Raw genomic sequence first — 21,843 nt, forward strand, 5'->3', positions numbered from 1 at the left:
TCGAACCCACATACCGTGAGATTGTGACCTGAGCCGAAGTCGGACGCTTAACCAAGTGAGCCACCCAGGTGCCCGAAAATGTACTCTTTTAAAGCCAAAGTTGAGAACCTTCTTAAAGGGACAGATAGTAAATATGGCTATGCAGGCCATATGGTCTCTGTCACAACTTCCCAGATCTCTGTCACAGCTACACAACTGTACTATTATAGCATGGAAGAAACCATAGACAATACATAAATGAATTAGGTGGCTGTGTTCCGGTAAAAGTTTATTTATAAAAATAGGTGGTCAGCCTGTAATTCGCTTATCCTTGTTCTACAGCATTAGTTTTTCAGAATGTGTTCTACAGATCACTAGGTTCTGTGAAGGTGTGTAAAGGGTATGGCGGCCAGGACTAGTATTGGTATAACAGTCTACCTTTACCACCACCTCATCTGGAACTCTGCTTGTATGGATTTTTATATATTGGGTTTCAAATGAGATTTTATTTAAAAACAGGATTCTCTTGTTTAGAATAAAAAAATGTTGAAGTTCATGGGTGTATAACATTCCTAGTCTTTATAGCAGTGACTCCTATTATTGCTTTGTGTGAGGCACCATGCACTTATGTATTTATACTTACCCTTATCCCATCTGATCTTTGCAGCAACATTAAAATTACATTCTGTCATCACCAAAGAGAAGTAAATAACTTTGTCAAAATCTCTAAGCTAGTAAATTGGATTGCTTGACTTTTTATTACTGAAGACAGGAATTCTCTGTATGTCCTGAATACTAGTCATTTGTCAAATATATGTTGTACAGATAATTTCTTGTAGTCTGTGACTGCCTGTTTTCCTAATGGTGTCTTGATGAGCAGAAGTTTTAAGATGAAGTTTATTATTTTTTTTCCTTTATAGTTGCTATTTTCTGTTTAGGTTTATAATGCATCTTGAATTGATTTTTTTGGAAGGTGTGAGGTAAGGGTTGAGGTTTATTTCTTCCATATGGATATCTAGTTATTCCAGCACCATTTATAGAAAAAAATTCTCTTTCTCAATGGATTACTTTGGTGCCTTTGCAGAAAAATTAAATGACTATATATAGGTCATGGTTCTCTGTTATAGTTCCTTGATCTGTTTATCTTTATGCCATTGATGCAAATATCTTAATTACAGTAGCTTCATAGTAAGTCTTGAAATCAGGTAGCAAAAATTCCCTTTGTTCTTTTTTAAGGTTGCTGGATATTATAGTCTTGCATTTCTGTATAAATTTTGCAGTCAACTTATTAAGTATATTCTATAGTTTCCAACTTTATCTCTGTTAATATTTTTCTTGAAGTGTATTTTATCTGATAGAACAATTAAACATAGTTTTAGCCATTTCAGCTCTTTTACATCACTGTTTGCCTAGTATATCTTTTTCCATTCATTTACTTTGAACATACTTGTATTTGTATTTATGTATTTATTTTATTTATTTTTACATTTGTTTTAATGTTTATTTTTGAGAGAGCGTGAGCATGAGCAGGGGAGGAGCAAAGGGAGAGGGGGACAAAGGATCTGAAGTGGGCTCTGCGATGACAGCAGAGATCCCAATGCGGGGCTTGAACCCACAACAGTGAGATAATGACCTGAGCTGAAATCAGACCCTTAACCAACTGAGCTGCCAGGCGCCCCTGTATTTTTATTTTTTAAATGAGTCTTCTTGTAGACAGCATACTGTTAGGTCATGCTTTTTATCCATTCTGACAATCTCTATTATTTTTTTTCATTCCCCCCCCCATCTCTAATATTTAATTGGAAAATTTAGTTAGTTGACATTTAAAATTTAATCATTGATGTGGTTAGATTTAGGTCTACCATTTTATTGTTTTGCTGTTGTTTTTTGGTTTATCTCTTTTGTTTTTATCCTGTTTTTTTTCTTTCCTATCTTTTGATTATTTGAATATGTTAATAGAATTTTTTTTTAAAGCTATACCTCTTTGTATTTTTAGTGGCTGCTCTGGCTTTTCACAGTCTACTTAGAGTTAATACCACTTAACAAAAAAGTGTAGAAATCTTGTAACTGTATAGGTTCATTTACTATTCTTCCTTTTTTTAAATGCTATAGTTGTCAAATGTCACATGTATATATTTATGTATTATAGACCTCATAAAACAATGCCAAAGGTTTTGCTTTAAACAGCCCTGTATATTTAAAAGCAATTAAGAGATAATAGACTTTTGTATTTATCAGATGTTAATCATTTCCGATATTCTTCTCTTCTTCCTGATTATCTGAGTCTATAGTATATCATCACCTTCAGCTTCAAGAATTGTCTTTAGTGGGGTGCCTGGGTGGCGCAGTCGGTTAAGCGTCCGACTTCAGCCAGGTCACGATCTCGTGCTCCGTGAGTTTGAGCCCCGCGTCAGGCTCAGGGCTGATGGCTCAGAGCCTGGAGCCTGTTTCGGATTCTGTGTCTCCCTCTCTCTCTGCCCCTCCCCCGTTCATGCTCTGTCTCTCTCTGTCCCAAAAATAAATAAACGTTGAAAAAAAAAAAATTAAAAAAAAAAAAAAAGAATTGTCTTTAGTATTTCTTATAGTGTAGGTCTAATTGTAACCAACTTACTTTAGCATGTTATTATCTGAATGTCTTGATTTCACCATCATTCTTGAAGGATATTTTTTCTGAATATAGAATTTGGGCTGATAGGTGTTTCTGCCCCCCCCCCCCCGCCAGCATTTGTGTTTAAAATTTTTCTTAATGTTTATTTATTTTTGAGACAGAGCATGGGAGGAGCAGAGAGAGAGGGAGACACAGAATCTGAAGCAGGCTCCAGGCTCTGAGCTGTCAGCACAGAGCCCAATGTGGGGCTCGAACCCACAAACCTTGAGATCATGACCTGAGCCAAAGTCGGATGCTCAACCGACTGAGCCACCCAGGACTTTTAAAAAAACATTTTGGGGCGCCTGGGTGGCGCAGTCGGTTAAGCGTCCGACTTCAGCCAGGTCACGATCTCGCGGTCCGTGAGTTCGAGCCCCGCGTCGGGCTCTGGGCTGATGGCTCAGAGCCTGGAGCCTGTTTCCGATTCTGTGTCTCCCTCTCTCTCTGCCCCTCCCCCGTTCATGCTCTGTCTCTCTCTGTCCCAAGGATAAATAAATGTTAAAAAAAAAAAAAAATATATATATATATTAAAAAAAAACATTTTATTTATTTATTTGAGAGAGAGAGTATGCTCAGGTACGTGAGCAGAGGGGAGAGAGAGAATCTTAAGCAGGCTCCATGCTCAGCACAGAGCCTGATGCGGGGCTTGATCTCACAACCTTGGGATCATGACCTGAGCAGAAATTAAGAGTCAGACACTTAACTGACTGAACCACCCAGTCACCTCTCCCCCAGCACTTTAAAGATTTTATTCCACTTTCTTCTGGCCTCAGTAATCTGTGATCATTCAAGTTGTACCCTTGTAAATTGAAAACATCACATTTGCCTCATCCTCTTTATATGTTAAGTAATCTTGAATTTTATCTTACATATTGTGAATGTTATATTGTGGATATTCTAGAGTCTATTTTATTTCTCAAAGTATTATTTGTTTCATTAGTTAACTGGGTTGGAATCAAACTGCACATTCTTATTTAGGGAGGCAGTTCAAATCTTAATTTAGTTCTTTTATCCTTAACTGGAGTTTCTGTATAGTACATGAGTAGTTCTGGAGTCATAGACCTGGGCAGAGTTTATTCACAGACTGTGGGTCTTCTCTTTTCTGGTTTTTCCTCTCAGAATATTCCTCAGTTTGGATTTGTCTGATGTTTTCTTGTGATTAGATTCAGGTTTAACATTTGTGGCAAGAATATAACAAAGGGAATGTTGTATTCTTCTAAATGCATCATGTCTTAGTTTGGGCTGCTCTAACAAAGTACCACAGACTGGGTAGCTGATAGACAACAGAAATTTATTTGTCACGGTTCTGTAAGCTAGAAGTCTGAGATCAGGGTGCTGGCATGGTTTGCATTTTGGTGAGAGCCTTATTCTGAGTTGCAGCCTGCTGACTTTTTGCTATGTCTCACGTGATGGAAGGAGAGAGCTCTGGTTTCGTCAGGCCCTTAGGATGGCTCTAATCCCATTCATGAAGCCTCCACTCTCATGAGCTAATTACCACCCAAGGGCTAGGATTTCAACATATGAATTATTGGGGGACACAAACATTCAGTCCATAGGATATCACATGAAGGGGCAAATGATTATCAGTTTGTACTATTGGCATTGTTAAATTTGATTTTCTGTCTAAGGTGGTGTCTACCAAATTTCCTTTTGTAAAGGTACCCTTCCCTTTTTTTGTGGTCAGTATGTCATCTATGGGGTAATACTTTGAGGCTATGTGAATATCCTGTTCCCAAGTAGGCATTTACCCATGGTTTTAGCATCAGTTGGTGATTCTTGCTTAATTATTACTACAGCAGTAAGTGGTGATTTTTTTCTTTTCTTCCATTTTTCTACATTGATTAGCTGACATTCTTCTGTAAAGAGAAATTTTCTCTCCTTATCCCTTGTTAGTATTTTTTTTAATGTGGAATGAACTCATGGATTCATTGTTTGTTTGTTTAAGATTTTTTATTTTTAAGTAATCTCTACACCTGTTGTGGGGCTTGAACTCACACCCCCAAGATCAAGAGTCACACACTTCTCCGACTGAAGCCAGCCAGGTGCCCCTGATTCATTTTTAAAATTTAATGTGTTGTAATTCATTCTTCCCAGTAATTTTGTTGTTCAAATTGTTCCAAATTTGACCAATGGAAATCCCTTCAGGTTTTCTTCTGTAACCTCTGGGAATGTGCCCATCAATTTTTTGAGCACTGTCTTTTTACTATAAGAGAGTATGGGGTTACCATGACTTTTCCTGTTCACCCCTGGAATTTGCCATTTATCTAAGGGCTCTGCTCCTAATCATTAGGCTGTTTGGCCTTCTGACAATTTTTATTTTTAAGCATTATATATTTATTATAGAAGGTTTTAGGAAAATTTTATTCAGAAAAAATTCATCCATGACCCAGCCCAATCCAAACCACTGCTATAGCTTGATATGTATCATATACCCTTTTGTTTTTTTTAACATAGCTTTTGCCAGCAGGTCTTATGTTAAGCCTATTTTTTATTTTCATTGTTTAACCGTATAATGAGTCTCTATGAACCTGTTCTCTAGCTTCAGCAGTTATCAATATGACAAATCTTTTTTCACTTATAATACACCTCCTATCCACCCCCCACCAGGTTTTGGGGAGGCAGTTTTCAGGTATAACATATTGTCTATACATACTTTAATATGTATCTCTAAAAGATAAAGGCTATTAAAAAAAATACAGACACTGGGGGCACCTGGGTGGTTCAGTTGGTTGAGTGTCCTACTTTGGCTCAGGTCATGATCTCACAGCTCATGAGTTTGAGCCCCACATCGGGCTCTGTGCTGACAGCTCAGAGCCTGGAGCCTACTTTGGATTCTGTGTCTCCGTCTCTCTCTGCCCCTCCCCCGCTGGTTCTCTCTCTCTCTCTCTCTCTCTCTCTCTCTCTCTCTGTCTCTCTGTCTCTGTCTCTCTGACTCTGTCTCTCTCTCTCTCTCAAAACTAAACATTAAGGGGTGCCTCATGGTTCAGTTAGTTAAGCATCTGACTTTGGCTTAGGTCATGATCTTAAGGTTCATGGGTTCTAGCCCCATGTCGGGCTCTATGCTGACACCTTGGAGCCTGGAGCCTTATTTGGATTCTGTGTCTCTCCCTCTCTGTGCCTCCCCACTGCTTGTGCTCTGTGTCTCTCTCAAAAATAAATAAATGTTAAGAAAAATAAACATTAAAATAAATAAATAAATAATGTAGACACAGTACCATTATTATATCAGTCAGCATCTTTCTTTCCCTAATTACCTCATAATTTTTTTAAATGGCTTGTTCAAATCAGGATCCAAACAAGTTGCACACATTTACATTTGGTTGATGTCATTCAAGTCTCTTTTAATCTCAGTTATCCGCCTATCTCTATTTTCTTGACAGTTTATTTGTTAAAGAGACTGGCTTTTTGTCTTTCAGTATTCCTTTTGTGGATTTTGCTGATTGTGTCCCTGTTCTTTTTTTTTAATGTTTATTTATTTATAATTTTTTTTAATGTTTATTCATTTCCTGAGAGAGAGAGGGAGAGAGCGTGAGCGAGTGCAATCAGGGGAGGGGCAGAGAGACAGAGGGAGACACAGGCTCCAGGCTTTGAGCTGTTGGCACAGAGCCCCACACGGGGCTTAACCGACTGAGCAGCCCAGGTGCCCCTAATGTTTGTTTATTTTTGAGAGAGAGAGAGAGAGAGAGAGAGCGAGCGAGCATGAACAGAGGAGGGGCAGAGAGAGGGAGACAGAGGATCCCAAGCAGGCTCCGTGCTGACAGCATTGAGCCTGACGGCAGGACCCGAACCCACAAACCACGAGATCATGACCTGAGCTGAAGTCAAACGCCCAACTGACTGAGCCATACAGGCACCCCTTCCTGTTATATCTTTAACATGTTATTCTGTTCTAGACAATAATTTCTGGAAACTTAATAGTTAGATTTGAGGTTTTATCAGGTTCAGTTTGTGGTTTTTTTTGTTGTTTTTTTTAAAGAGCGCTTTATAAGTGGTATTGTATATTTCATATTGCATCAGTTTGGGAGGCACATACTATCTGATTATCTTACTTTTATGATTCAATTGATCAGTAGGATCAGCCTAATCCATTCATTAGAAAGCCGCTAGCTTTCAACTGATGGTCATTGATGACCATTGCCTGATCTGTTATTTCATCAGGGGTGTCTCCTAACATTTATTTAAACAGTTTTTTTAAAGTTATAAAGTGGTATATATGCTCACTGAAAAAAAAATGGCAACATGGAAAAATAATTACTCCCCCTTCCCACTTTACATTTAATGTTTTGGTATATTTCTTTTTCGTCTTTTTTTTTTTTTTTTTAATTCCTGCATAGTATTTCATCTTGTGTTTGAACATTAGGTTGTTTAAATTTTTCATTGTTATAAATAATGCTTTGATAAGATATCTTTGTCTTATGACCTTGTTTAAAATCAGATGATTTCTTCAGAATAGATTGCCAAGGTATAATTCATGGGTCAGTAGATATGAATTATTTTACAATCCTAGATATATATTGTCAAATTGCTTAAATAAAAATTCTAGCTGTTAAAGAAAAAATTGAACTATAAATATTATACCCAGGTGCTAGTAGGAACTAGACAAGTGACTGTTTTTCTAAGACCTCTAAGTTATTCAGTACCTCATAGATTGAGAAATTTTGCTCATAAAAATATAGAGGTGGTAGACCCTTTATTTCTGTATCTTAAGTAGGATTGTGTGGCTTATGGATTTTCCTCAGTATTTACTCTTGCCTTTAGCTTCAGGGTGGGGGGTCACTGCTAAGAATATTTTTATATGAGTACTTTTGTCTTTATATGGATAGGTATTATGCAAGCCATGCTGACACTTCAGATGCAGGGGATAACTATAGCAGTATTGAAGGTTAGGGTCAATAGCTCAACATTAAGTGTACTTCTTGAAAGCAAGCTTGTCTCTAAACTGGAAAGGAAATTGCTGCAACTTGAATAGGGACAGGGGGCCTCTGTGGCTTCTCTGAAGCAAAGAAGACAGTTTGGTATTGTGGTACTGGCTTTGGAGTCTAACAGACTTGGAATCGTATCCAAGACCAGGTATTTACAGAATTGAGGTCTCTGAGTCTTTATTTTGCTCATCTGTAAATAGGACTCAGTGATGTCTGCCTGTTTTAGGTTTTTTTATACTTAGGAAGTGTCAACATAATCATTAGGATTTTTGAGTTAGATGCTATCTGTAGTAGAATAAAATTATCAAGTCTAGAACCTGAGAAGACAACAAGAATTTATTTATTGATTGGACTGAGGTAGATAGGGCTTTTCTGCTTCAAGTGTTATTTTGGGTCAGGCCTAAGAGACCTTTTCATCTAAGTTATAAAGATATTCTATTGTTCTTAAAGCCAAGAAAATACTCTGGCAAACTTGTGAATAAGAAACTATCTTGCCAAATGAATTCATTAAATATACGTTTATATTGAGTGTCAATTTTATGCCAGGAATGTGGAATGCTGAAGTGATTAAGAGACAATCTGTTGGGGGAGACAAGTAGGTAAGGCAGTAATTAGAGTGTTGTGTGAGAAGTGCTGTGATAAATATGCACATAGAGTCCTGTTTGAGTGTAGAGATTGGGGCCTTCTTGGGTCAGGGAAGGCTTCCTGGGTACTGCCACTGGTAATACTGGGCCTGAGTTATTCTTAGAGCTTATGGAAGATAGATTGGAGAGACTGAGGCTAGAAACAGGGAGACAAGTAGTAAGGGAGAGTCAGTGGAAGTTGACAGATTTGAGAATCTTTTCGTGAGGGAATCAATCAAGCTTTTTTGTGACCAGGGATCAGGATGAGAGAAGGCAACTTTGATTTAGGTTTCTGGCTAAGCCCACTGTAGGATGCTCAACTTAGAGAGCCCCCTGAGTAATTCAGAAGTATTGTTTATACTATATTATTTATGTTCCTTTACTGACAACCCCAGTTAATAATTTATATAGCACCTATTATAACCAGGTACTGTTATACAAGCTGAGAATATACCACTGAACAGAAAAGAAGTCTGTGTGCTCATGAAGCTTACATTCTCATGGAAAAAACAGATAATAAGTAAGGCTTAAGAAAAATAAGCAAAAACCAGGGTATAGAGAATGCCCAGGACAGGGAAGGTGGTAGGAGGCCATGGGGAGCTATTAAATGAAAAGATCAAGGAAGATTTCTTGAGGTGATTTTTGAATAGAGTCATCTAGGTAAAGGGAATAACTATAAATGCCCTAAAACAAGAGTGTGCTTGGCATGTTTCTACAGCATCAGGGAAGCCACAACGAGTGTAGTGGGATGAACAACAGGGGAAAAGAGAGGAAAGATCAGATCAGTGACCAGATCATCTGGGGTTTTGTACTTCATTCTAAATATGATGAAATGCCATGGAACAGTTGAGAGCAAGGGAGTGATATAATCCAACTCTGGCTACTGTGTGAAATATAGTCTGTAAAGGGCCAGGGGCAAAAGTAGATGTGAACAGACTAAGGAGAGGAGGCTTTTGCAGTATTCCAGGCAGAGTCTAATGTGATAGTAGATGATAGTGATAGTTGTAAGGTAAACAAGTTGCCAAATTTGGGATGTATATTGAAGGTTGATCCTACAGTATTTGTTGGAATCTGAGGGAAGGAGAAAACAGGTGACACCAAGTTTTGTCCTAAAGCAGCTGGGTTAATGACTCCATTTTTTGAGTTCGGGAAATACAAGGGATCCAGAATAGCCAAAACAGCCCTGAAAAAGAACAAAGTTGAGGGTTCATACTTCCTAATTATATAACTTACCAATTGAGACCATATGGCACTGGCATAAGGAGATTAGATAGATAGATAGATAGATAGATAGATAGATAGATAGATAGATAGATAGAATAGAATTGAGAGTCCAGAATTAAAACCATACATTTATAGCTAACCAGGTTTTGACAAGGCTGTCAGGATAGTTCAATAGGGGTAAAATAGTCTATTCAACAAATGGTACTAAGACAACTTAATATCCATATGCAGAAGAAAGTTTGACCCCTACTTCACACTGTATACAAAAAAATATATCAAAAATCTAAATGTAAGTACTAAAACTCTTAGGGGTAAATCTTATGACCTTAGATTTGGCAATGGATTCTTAGATCTGACACCAAAAGTATAAGCAATACAAGACAAAAATAGATAAATTAGATTACATCAAAATTTAAAACTGTTGTGTATCAGACTATTTTAAGTGGCCTAATATACTGGTAAATAACAGTTGCTGTAGGGGGCAAACGACAGAAAAAAATTTTGAGGAAATGATGGCTGAGAAAATTCCAAAGTTGATGACAACTATAAATCTGTAGATCCAATAAGTTCTATGAAGCACAGGAAGAAGAAATATCATCATAAACTTTAAAAAGCACATCATGGGTCGCCTGGGTGGCTCAGTCGGTTAAGCAGCCGACTTCGGCTCAGGTCATGATCTTGCGGTACGTGAGTTTGAGCCCCACGTCGGGCTCTGTGCTGACAGCTCAGAGCCTGGAGCCTGTTTCAGATTCTGTGTCTCCCTCTCTCTGACCCTCCCCCATTCATGCTTTGTCTCTCTCTGTCTCAAAAATAAACGTCAAAAAAAAAAAAAAAGCACATCATAATTGGTGCGCCTGGGTGTCTCAGTCAGTTGAGTGTCGGATTCTTGATTTTGGCTCAGGTCATGAGCCCAGGTTGTGGAATCAAGCCCTGCATCGGGCTCCATGCTAAGTGTGGAGCCTGCTTGGGATATTCTCTCTCAATCAATCAATCAATCAATCAATCTCTCTCTCTCTCTCTGTCCCTTTCCTCCATTTGTGCACTCTCTCACCCTCAAAAAAAAATAACACATCATAATCAAATTGCTTAAAACTAGAGATAAAGAAGAAGTGGGGCGGGGTGGGGGTGGTGCCTGGCTGGCTGAGTCAGTAGAACATGCAGCTCTTGATCTCAAGGTCATGAGTTCTAGCCCCACGTTGGGCATAGAGTTTACTTAAAACAAACAAACAAACAAAACCCAGAGATAAAGAAAAAAAACCTTATAACCTTCCAGAGAAAAAAGATACATTACATGCAGATAGAAAACATAAGAATTAATCAGATTTCTTGTTGGGAACAACACAATCAAGAAGACATTGGGGCAAAATCTTTCAAAATACTGAAAGAAAAAGATTAGTATCTGTATCTAGCAGAACCTAAATTTCTGTACCCAGCAGAATATTTCAAAAACAAGGGCTACCAAATATAATAAAGTATCTTGGGTTGGATCCTAGAATTTAAAAAAGGGAGGTCATAATGGAAAAACTGGTGAAATTTGAACGAAGTCTAGAGTTCAGTTAATAGCTATGTACCAGTGTAAATGTTTTAGTTCTGACAAACGTACCATGGTTACATAAGGTGTTAACATTAGGAGAAAGTAAGCGAACGTTATAAAGAAATCTCTGCACTATCTTTCCAACACTTTAAAATCTAAATTATTCCAAACTAAAAATGTTATTAAAAATTTAAAAGATGAAATAGAGACTTTTCAGATATATAACACTGAAAGAATTCATCACCAGAGACCTACTCATAAGATAAAGTCCTTGAGGCAGCAGGAGCACTGCAATGGACAAGATTGTGTCATCACCCCTCATGGGACTGAGGAGCTGAATTTTAAATTATGTTTAATTCTAATTAAGATTTAAATTTAAATAGCCACATGTCTCAGAAAATGTAGATAATTCTAATGATGCGTTTTTCTTGGGACTAGTCTTTTGGGAGAGGCTGACAACATTGAGACAGGCAACATGCAGGTATAACAAGCCTTCCCTTCTTGTACCTTCCACTGAGGAAGTGCTGGGTTGGAGGATGGCTGGTCTTAGCAGGACCATACACAGTTCTGTGGCCTTCCATTTTTTTCTGCTGAGATGGTTTTGAGTTTGAAGGAGACATACTGATTAGCCTGTTATTCTGCCAAGTCTCTCTTCTTTGTATGTATAATTTCCACTCTCCTCAAGGGACCATCTTCATTATTTACAGTTTCAGGCCACATGTTTTTATTGTTGATTGCGTGTCTTCTGTGCATTGTGGAAACAAATGTTTATATGATATTGATAATTGTTCTTTAATACTTTAATTATTTACTTTACCATTTTGTTTGTATAAATTAGTATGAGAACTAAAGATTAATAAATTATAGATAAGCTGGGTCGTGGGGGTGGCTCAGTTGGTTAAGCGTCTGGCTTCAGCTCAGGTCATGATCTCACAGTTTGTGGGTTCAAGCCCTGCGTCGGGCTCCGTGCTGACAGTTTGGAGTCTGGAGTCTGCTTCAGGTTCTGTGTCTCCCTCTCTCTCTGCCCCTCCCCCGTTCACATTCTGTCTCTCTCTCAAAAAATAAACATTCAAAGACAATTAGAAAAAATAATAGATAAGCTATTTGGCACTTATTCTAAGGGTAGTCTTAAATCTTTGGATAAAGCTAAGAAATCTGGAAGGATAATGGAATCATATAATAATAGCAACAAATGTTTGCTGAGGGCTTTCTGTGGGCTGGACACTCAACAATTTATTTGGATTAAATTAAATCCAAATTATTTGAATTATCTGATATGATCTTTACCAAAACCTCAGAGGATAGGTGCTATTATCTCTTTTTGTAGGTAATTCTACTGATACTCAGGTTAAGTAACTTGCCATAGACAACACAGCTGGTAGAATCCCAACTTGGACAACTCTAAAGTCAATGCACTTTATTCTGCTGGGTGTTACAGCTTCTTTTGTATATTAACAGTGCCAAGCCAAGTCCCAAGCACAGCTCCTTAGGATGTTTTCCATTCAGTTCTGTAAAGGCCTGAGTTAATGGTCATAGGTTTATAAGTGGCTCTGTCAGGTCTCAGTGATATCCCTTCTTTCTGTTTTGCTTACCTGGCCCTGGTAGTTGCTTTCCTGGTAGTTATCTGTCCTCAGCTTCCATTGTTCCCTTTTGAAATCTTTGACTGTTGTCACCAGTAGTTAGGTTTTTGGACTTAAGTTTAATACTGAAATTTCTTCCGATAGCTATTTGAAATGGCTGTCTTGGCCCTCAGAAACCAAAGTAGGAGGCTCTTTTAGAGCAACATATTCCTTCATGCTTCTTTGTAAGGGCTATAGGTTTCTAAGACAAAATACAGCTGCAGAGTCAGTCCAGTTTACTCTGATCATAACATTTAATAATAAAATTAGCATATGGTTTACAGCTGTCTGCCTAGTCTCTCCCCTCAAATTCTTTTCCACTCATTTACCACTTACAACTTTTTATCTTCCCTTCTGTTCCCTCTTATTTCTCAGGAAAGGCAGCCTACTCTTGTAGAACAACATATGCATCTTTATTTATTTAATTTTTTAAGATTTTATTTTTAAGTAATCTCTACACCCAGCATGGGGCTCAAAACTACAACCCTGAGATCAAGAGTCAAACACTCCACTGACTGAGCTAGCCAGAAACCCCAACATAAGCTTCTTTAAAGTTAGACTTGTATTGCGTTCCTGGTGCCATGTTTCTTTTGTTGTTGTTTTAGCTTTGTGATATTGATCAAGTTATTTAATATTTCATCATCTGTAAAAATACAGGTAATCATATATGCCTTGCAGGATTATTGTAAAGAATTAGAGATGATGTTTATAAAGTCCCTGGCACAGAGAAGGTCCTCATAAAACAAGAACTTTTTTGAATCCATTGCTATGATTTAATTTGGCAAATATTTATTAGCACCTAATCAATGTTGGACTCTACTGAGGATTCTGAAGAAACAACAAAACCTAGAATCTCTAAATTCAGAAAGTTATATAGTGTAGGAGACTGACATATAAACAAATAACAGAAAGGCACTAAGTACAATAGAGATATATATAAAGTGCTAGAAGCAATTAATTATTTTTCCAGCTTTGCCTGTGGAGTGCTTTCCAAGTATTTCTTTTGGAAAAATACTTGGTAGTCAAGATGGGGGACAAATAGAAAGAAAGAGAAAAAAAAAACAACAACCCTTAAAGGTTTCTGTAATCTGTGAGGTGCCAACCTTTTGAGAATTGATTTCAGCAAGACACTTGATAAAATCTCTCATGAAGTCCTTGTACATAAGATGGAGAAATGTGGGATGGCTGATAGAATAGGATTTGAAGATGGTTTTACAACTGTGTCTGGGATGTTTTCTCCTACAGTACTTTCTGTTTACTTATAAAATCTCTGGGTTGGAAGGAACCTTAGAAATAGATATATAGTATACTCTAACTTGTACCTAACACCTCTCTACTGTCTCTTTTCTCTTCCCTTTTAATTTTTAATTCAACAGTACAGAAAAGTATATAGTACAAAATATGCCTCTCTCTCCAATTCCATTCCCCAAATGTCCCTGACATCCTCCCCAGAGACAAACGCTATTAATAGTTGCTTGTGTATATGATCTTTTATTATGTGTATCTTTTTACACCTTGTATTGTAATTATTTGAGTGTATATGCTGTCTCCCTTAGTAAGTTGTAAGCTCCTTAAGAGCAAGGACCCTACCACATGATTTCCTATATCTCTCCAAAAGTACTTGTACATTGAAGGTTCTTAATAAATATCTGCTTGATTAAGTATTCAAATGAAATTTGGACCAGGGAGAAGACAGGCTTCTTTAGTAAAATGCCACAGTTTTCTGTCCTTGGCCATATCATTTATAACTTGGATGGAGATGTAGAAAGCATGGTTGTCATGCTTGTCATGCAGATGACACAAAGATGGAAAAGAGAGCTGATAACATCAGATGACAGAATTAAGACTGCAGATGATCCCAACAGACTAAAATGTTCAGCTGAAAAAAAAAAAACAAACCAACAACCAGGGATAAATATACAGTCCTGTGTTTAAGAGGGGGAAATAACCAATAGCTTAGTTGTTTTATACCCAATACCCAAGTATAGAATTAGGAGACTTGTCTTGATGATAATTTATTTGAAGATGATTTGGGAGGGTAGGGGATGGATCTTAGTTGCCTTTAAGCTCACTTTAAGCTTAATTTAAGATTGTCAATAAAGCAAATACAGCTTTGGCTGAATTAGTGGAATATGAGTCTAAGTGGGTTAGTTTGTGGTTCTTGTGTTCTCTCTACTAGTCAGACTGCTTATTGAGTATTAGGTCCATTTTGGGGTGCCACACATTTAAAGGGAGCCTGACAAATTGAGGTGTATATAAAGGAGGTTAACTAGGAATATAAAACTTGGGTATAAGAATCAGACTGGTATAGATCTCTCCTGGGTTCTGTCACTTAGCAATTGTGATAGCTTGGCAAAGTCATTTCCTCTGAGTTTGTTTCCATACCTTTAGGGCAGAATAATAATACCAATCTGGAGGATTATTATAAGGATTAGAGCTAACCAATGCAATCAAAATTTTCTGCGGTCATTAGAAATTAGATTAATGACTAAGTATAGTCCCTGCTTTGAAGGAGGTTACATTTCAGTGGAGCAGACAACTGAGTAAATCCAAGATTGTAATGTAGCTTGTTAAGTTTTCAGAGAATTGACTTACATAAAAGGGGGTAGACTTATTCATAGAGCCCCCAGTAAATACAAATTGAGTCGGATTGTTGTGTAGCAGTAGAATGAGTTTCCCTAGGAGAAAGTGAATTCCCCTCAGTGAATGGATATAATCAAGTTGAGACTAGGTGATTATTTGTTGGGGATGCTTGCAAGGCATTTTTTATGAGTAGAAGGTTGGACTAGAAGGGTTGGCAGACTCTGGCCACCAGGGGCCAAATCTAGCCAGACATCTGTTTTTGTAGATACAGTTTTACTGGAGCATACCACACCCAGTTATTTATGGGTTGTTGATGGCTGCCTTCCTGCACCGTGCAGAGTTGAGTAGTGTGACAGAGACCATATGGCCTGCCAAGCCCAAAGTATTTACTGTTTGGCCTTTTAGAGAAGAAGTTTGTTGACTCCTGGACTAGATCAACGCTTCACAACCTAAATTATTTTGTCAACTGCTAACCTTCCTAAATTCTCTGACATGGGGATTTCAAGTCAAGAGGGAGGAAGGCAAAATTTGAAGTTAGATGGTTATAGTTTTTCTTGTTGGCAAGGAATGAAGACTGCAAAATAGTTGATTAACCTCTAAGACCTTTTAAGAGACTGTGATTTTATAAACAGATGCTTTGGGTGTGAGACAAAGTATTATTTATATGCCACCTGGGCTAAAGCTATCTGTACCCACTAGAACTGGGAAGTGGTCCTAGTGTAGTGGGAAAAACTGGTTGTGTTCACCATTGTGAGTTTGTTTCCTCACTTGTAATTGGAACACTTTCTATACTAAAGATTGGAACTAATGTGTGTACTCAGATGTAGCTATCGTTACTATATTCCATAGACTACCTGATTGGAGTGTATGTCACACCAGATAGAATTTTGGTTGGTAAAGTATAAATCCCTCCCTTGAGTGCTGCTAGTTGGGGTACTACACAAAACCCTTTCCTTGTGTTGACTAGATTTTTATTTATTATTATTATTATTATTATTATTATTAATTAATTTATTAATTTATTTATTTTAGAGACAGAGAGAGAGAGTGCCCATGTGCAGGTAGGGGAGGGGCAGAGGGAGAGAGAGAGAGAGAGAGAGAGAGAGAGAGAAAGAGAGAGAGAGAATCTTAAGCAGGCTCCACACCCAGCATACAGCCCTGCCACAGCACTCTATCTCATGACGCTGAGATCATGACTTGAGCTGAAATCAAGAGTTGGATGCTTAGCCGATTGAGCTACCCAGGCATCCCTGGACTAGATCTTTAGATCTCATGGCAAATAGGGAATAAATCGATCTTATTAGCAAATATAGGAATATCTTGTGGCTGGCAGCTTCAGTTCATACATTACAGGTGTTACTCTCTTTGCTAGAAAAGGCAGAGATTTTGCAGACACAGTGCACTTCTCCCAGTGGAATATGATTTTAAACTTCTTCCCATACATTTTGTCTTTTATATTCAGAATCTACTTCCAACTAACAGTTTTCTTTCTTTCTTTTTCTTTCTTTCTTCCTTTCTTTCTGTGTCTCTCTCTACCCCTCCCTGCCCCTCCCCTCCTTTTTTTTGTTGAAAGTGTTGACTCGGAGACAAAAAGAGGCCAACAGCAAGAGCAAGAGTGACAGTGAGACAACTGCCCAAACTTCCCTAGACATTGACAAGTAAGTGACTATGTCGTGTTTTCAGAGCTCTTGTCTAACATACCATTGCTTGGACTGAATAAAGAGACCTATTCCTCTCTACCCTGGGTTTCTTTGGCTTTCCAGTCACTTCATTGCTTTGATATCTGAATCTATTTTTCTTATTCCCAATTTATGTTAATGCAGGTGGCCTCTATCTTTTTGAATTACCCTTAAAAAATTCTACCACCCATTCCATTTCCACATTCTGTTTTCTTTAAATTTGCATTTTGGTCTTTGGTACTTTTGGGAGCAGTGAGCTATTTTGCGATGTAATGGTACAGAAGTTCAGTTGCAAAAGTTTGGGCAATATAAGTGACTTCCTTGGGTTATAGGTTGCAGCTTGACTAAGAAAGTATATTCTAAAGGGTGGTTGGGTAGAAGTGATGCCCCCTGAAAGGAAAGACATTACCAACAATAAAACAGTCAGTCATTAGGCAGAAATGTTTATCTTTGAAATACAGATCTTAGACCCTAAATTTCAAGGCTGTCTTCCCTAATCCAGTTGAGTGGAGCTGATCACTTGCTCCTTTTGGAATCCTAACATGTGGACATTCCTCTATGACTGTATTGCATCCCATCCCACTATATTGCAGTATTTTTTTTTTCTTTTTTTTCATTTCTGTCTCCTTGGGTAGACTGTGAATTTTGAAGGCAGATACTTGCCTTCATTCATGTTTATATCCTCAGCATCTAATAAAATGTGTCTGAGACAGCAAAAACAATAATAGCTCTTTGTTGAACACCTAATATTATGTACCAGCCACTGTGCTAAGTGTTTGATGTACTTTGTAACTCTCACAATAGCTGATAAGATAGTTATTCTTTCTTTCTTTCTTTTTTTTTAAATAGATAAGGAAATTGAAGGGAAATTATAAGTAACTGGTTAAAGATCATGTAGTGAGAACTGGCAAATCCTGACTCCACAACTTAAGCTCCTTTCACAGTGCTGCTATCTCATGTAGTAGGAGATGACTGTATGATTTTTGCATTAATTCATAAATTTTAAAAGGTACACTGATCTAGATTTTCTCATAAGGCAGAGTTTTATTTATATTCTTCCAGATGATTGAGTATATGAGATAATTTTTTCTCCTATTTTTAAAGACCTCCAGAGAAAGTTTTCTGTAGAGCTAATCCAGATTTCTCTTGCTGTATAGTAACTGAATAGTTATGACCAGAAAGAGAAATCTAAAATAGCAGCCTTTGGAAAGTTTTCTTTAGCTTCTTAAAATGAAGATGATCTTAAGAGTCTACAAGACCTGGTTTCTGACAATTATTAGCTATAGAACCTTGGGGAGAATAGTACTTTCTTAGTAGGGCCAAAGAATTAATTGAGAAGTTGTGTTTAAAGGGCTTGGTACCAGTTCCTACCACAGAGAAAATACTTAATAAGTGCTTATTTTCTTCCTTTGTCCCCAATGATTCCATTGTCACAGATGCCCAATGAATCTTACTTCAAGGACACAGTTTCCTCTCTTTCTACAGATTCTACTATTATAAAAGATAAAAATAACTATGTAGGTGAAGTTACTCAAAAGTCTCTGGCAGAACCACATGGTTTTGGTAACTTCCTAGTTGATGTTGCAGGTTGTAAAATTAAGGAAGTCAGCATACAGAGTCAGACAAGTTCATCCACCCTGGTAAAAAATGTCATCTTGATTTAATTCTCATGGTTGTCTAAATTTTAACTTCCCTTTGAAAAAACTATTACACTTAATTTCAGAAGAGTTTGACAGAATATTTTATGTCTGAAGAGCAATCAGCATTGTTTGAGATAGTTAGAAGAGCTGATTTCATTACCATCCCACTGCTGCAACAGCAGGGTACAGAGAAACAGCCAGGGAAAACCGCTAATCACTCAGTCCTTTTGATTGGCGTCAGGTTAGTTTTATTGGCCATCCTGCTGAGTGAATCTGCATTGGTTGACATGTCTCCTCCACTGAATAACGTAAAAACACAATTGAGACAGAGTAACATAAAAACACAATTTGAGACATATCCAGGAGCCCAGAGGCAAAAGCAAATCTTAAAACTGCTCTTTCCCCCTTCCTTCTGATTGGCTAGGAATGAGAAGTGTTATCTCTGTAAATCCCTGGTCCCATTCAGAGAGTATCAGAGTCATGTAGAGTCCTGTCTCCAGCTTGCAAGGGGTGACCAAGGAGATGGGCCTGAAGAGAGTGGGAGGATATGCTCAGCTATGGAGGAGAAGTGGCGGCAGCGGCTGAGGAACCCAAAGGTATGTATGGAATGTTTTAGGAAGCTCTCCAAAGTTCTGTTCTATGCTTTTTTCTTCTTCCTTCCTTTTCTGCTTATCTAGAAACAAGATTGCATTTTAAAATTATCTTTTCTTTCAATTAAAAAGTATATATGCTCCTTGTAGGAAATATAGGCAGTTCAAAAAAATATGAAGAATCAGGAGAAATTAAGAAATTATTACCCATAATTTAGCTACTCAGAGATAACAACTTTTAGTATTTTGGCCAATTTTTTCAGTCTTTTTTTATGCATATTTCATGTAAGTGAGACCACACTATATATGCACATATATATGTGTGTGTGTGTGTCTACATAACATTGTAGCATAAACACCTTCCTGGGTTTATTTTCAAACTTTGTTTTAAATTACTCTTAAAACTTACATCACACAGAAGTCACATAACCATTCTCATATTAGTGGGCATTTAGGCTCTTCCCAATTCTTTTGTATTACAAGATTGTATTTAAAACATTAATCTGTGTACCACTTACTGTTTCCTAGAATAGATTTCCTGAAGTGGAACTCTTAGGGGAATGGATATAAACATTTTAAAATCTGTTGAAACATATCACCAAATTCTTCTCTTGAAAGGATATCCAGTCATATCACCACTGCCAGGAGCATATTTGAGATCAACTCTGTTTAACACCTTGTGAGCCTGGTCTTAGGAAGCTGTGAGGTCTGGCCACTAGTTACTGGGAAGATGAATGTGCTTTCTGGGCTTTGCAATTAGATCAGCAAGAGCAAGTCTTGGCTTAGAGATCAAAGATAAAGCAGCAGCTCCATATTCTATGTTTACTAACTTAGCAGTCACTGCACACTAAGATGAAGAGCCATTATCTATCATGACAAAAGAAAGGGACTCTCCTATATCAATGGGGTGATTTTGAGGTAGTGATTTGGAGTTGGGGATTATAGGTAAATGCTTATATTGTAGAGCCTGTTTATTCTTCTGGCATCACTATCCCTAGAAGCTACCGTGAAACTATTATTTTCTATTTTAAATCTCTCCAAATCTATCATGGTCAAAGGCTACTGTTCTTTAATATGATCTTGGTGGAATAATTTGCTTTGACTCTGGTATCCATTCTTGGATAATATTCTTGGCATAAAGATGTATTCTGTTCATCATCACAGTTTGTGTTTTTACTTGTGTACCCCGTTTATTAGAAAGCAAAAGACTTTCCTAGAGCTGTGTCCCACATTCCTTCTCTCCTGGAGACAGGTGTGATCTGGGCTAAGGAGGTTGTATTTTAGACTCTCTGCCATGAGATAACTCTTTCATCTGTTTTTCTCTGTCACAGGAAAAAAAACTCAGTGAAGGCCGACTCCTCAGTCTCTTGGAACAGTCTGAGCAGAAGACTGCAGGTGAAGACTTCAGGACCAATTTTCTGGGCTTCTGTCAAAGGCCCAGTAAAAATAGCCACTGAGAACTCATTGTTTGTTGGAGTTATGTGGGTATACATTTGACCCAATCAGCCAGCCTTTTAGACTCTAAGTTGTATCTCCCTAAAGAAGATGAGGACACACCCTGTCTTGTTCATCATGTGTTTCATTTCAGGCTTTATAAAGCCTGTTGAGTGGGGAAAAAAAAATCCAAATCATAGAGGAATGACACAGCCCGAAATACCTTCTAAAGGAACAATCTTGGAAAACCAGACATGTAGACATTTCTTCCTCCTTCTAATGTTTTGTGCATTATTTATGTGTCACTTTTAGTTTTGTGTCCCAATCTATGCTCCTGAGGGATTATAGGAAGTAACTCTCTCTTTGTGCCTAGTATTTATGGAGCAGTAGAGTGGATTGGTTAAAAGCATTGCATAAAGTTAGTAATACCAACTTCATAGATTGTAAGGATTTTATCTAGTAAAGCTCCAAACAAATTCTCTGGCATAAGTAGGCTCTTGGTAAATGTTAGCTGCTATTATTACTATTGTTATTTGTTGCTATTGTTAAAATTCACTAGATGTAGATGGAAGAGGAGCTTTTGCTTAAGCCTGGGGAGATTTGCCTACCTTCTCGTTCTGGTAGTTCATTCTCACAAATAAATCTGTTTTGCCTCGTGATGACTATAAAAAGGCAGCCTCTCCAAGCCCTACGGCCTACTGCCTCTAGATCAGCATGTTCTGAATCTCTGCAGGTGGCAGAGTTCCCTTGGCAACTCCTTGTACCTCAAGTCCAGATTTGAAGTAGATTATTCAGAGGTTGTTCATTCAAAAGTGTTCACCTCGATACTTCTGCAGCTGAGTCTATTGGATGCTAATACTAACATTCCATTGGTCTGAGGCTTGGGGATCTGAACTACCTGGATAAGACTGATGAAAAGCAGTGCCCAGAAAATAGGAAGCACATGAGCAGTGAGAAGTAGTATGATTACAACACTTTTAACAGCATTACTACTTTTTCTCTCTCATTACAGATGCAGAAATAAAGACCAAGTCTAAAGAAACAGGAGGCCTCAGGTGAATTGGGGTATACATTGAAATATGACTGTGAGCAGTTCTAAAAAAGTGTAGGCCTGGTCCTGGGTTCCGTGGATAATGTGATATTCAAACCATTGGAGGTAGAAATCACCATGGAACTGTATGACCTCTCTCTGTGATCCCTCCCCCAACCCCCAATATATCTTGGCTAAGAATTGGATGGCTAGTTCAATTTCATGGCATAAAAACAGGCAGAGCAAGAGCTATGACTTATTCTTCCCTCCCAACCGTAGTCTTCTGACTTAGATTTCAAGAAGTTTGGGAATTTGGTAAAAAAAAAAAATTTTTTTTAA

The 21,843-nt window shown here is 37.8% G+C and overlaps 1 protein-coding gene across 5 annotated transcripts in view; it reads left to right on the forward strand.

Annotated features, from left to right (window-relative positions):
• Window positions 1-21,843, forward strand: part of UIMC1 (ubiquitin interaction motif containing 1) — a 117,978-nt gene that overhangs the window by 95,405 nt on the left and 730 nt on the right. For 4 of the 5 annotated variants that reach the window (XM_043594825.1, XM_043594479.1, XM_043594652.1 and 1 more), the window contains 4 exons: window positions 16,705-16,789; window positions 18,875-19,046; window positions 20,372-20,435; window positions 21,487-21,529. In XM_043594825.1, the coding sequence (XP_043450760.1) occupies window positions 16,705-16,789; window positions 18,875-19,046; window positions 20,372-20,435; window positions 21,487-21,529 (364 nt within the window). Of the gene's footprint in view, window positions 1-646; window positions 684-16,704; window positions 16,790-18,874; window positions 19,048-20,371; window positions 20,436-21,486; window positions 21,530-21,843 lie in introns of those variants that run through there. The other variant, XM_043594740.1, reaches the window with a different exon arrangement.

The sequence above is a fragment of the Prionailurus bengalensis genome, chromosome A1 (genome assembly GCF_016509475.1).
Source record: "Prionailurus bengalensis isolate Pbe53 chromosome A1, Fcat_Pben_1.1_paternal_pri, whole genome shotgun sequence".
NCBI classification, from domain to species: domain Eukaryota; kingdom Metazoa; phylum Chordata; class Mammalia; order Carnivora; family Felidae; genus Prionailurus; species Prionailurus bengalensis.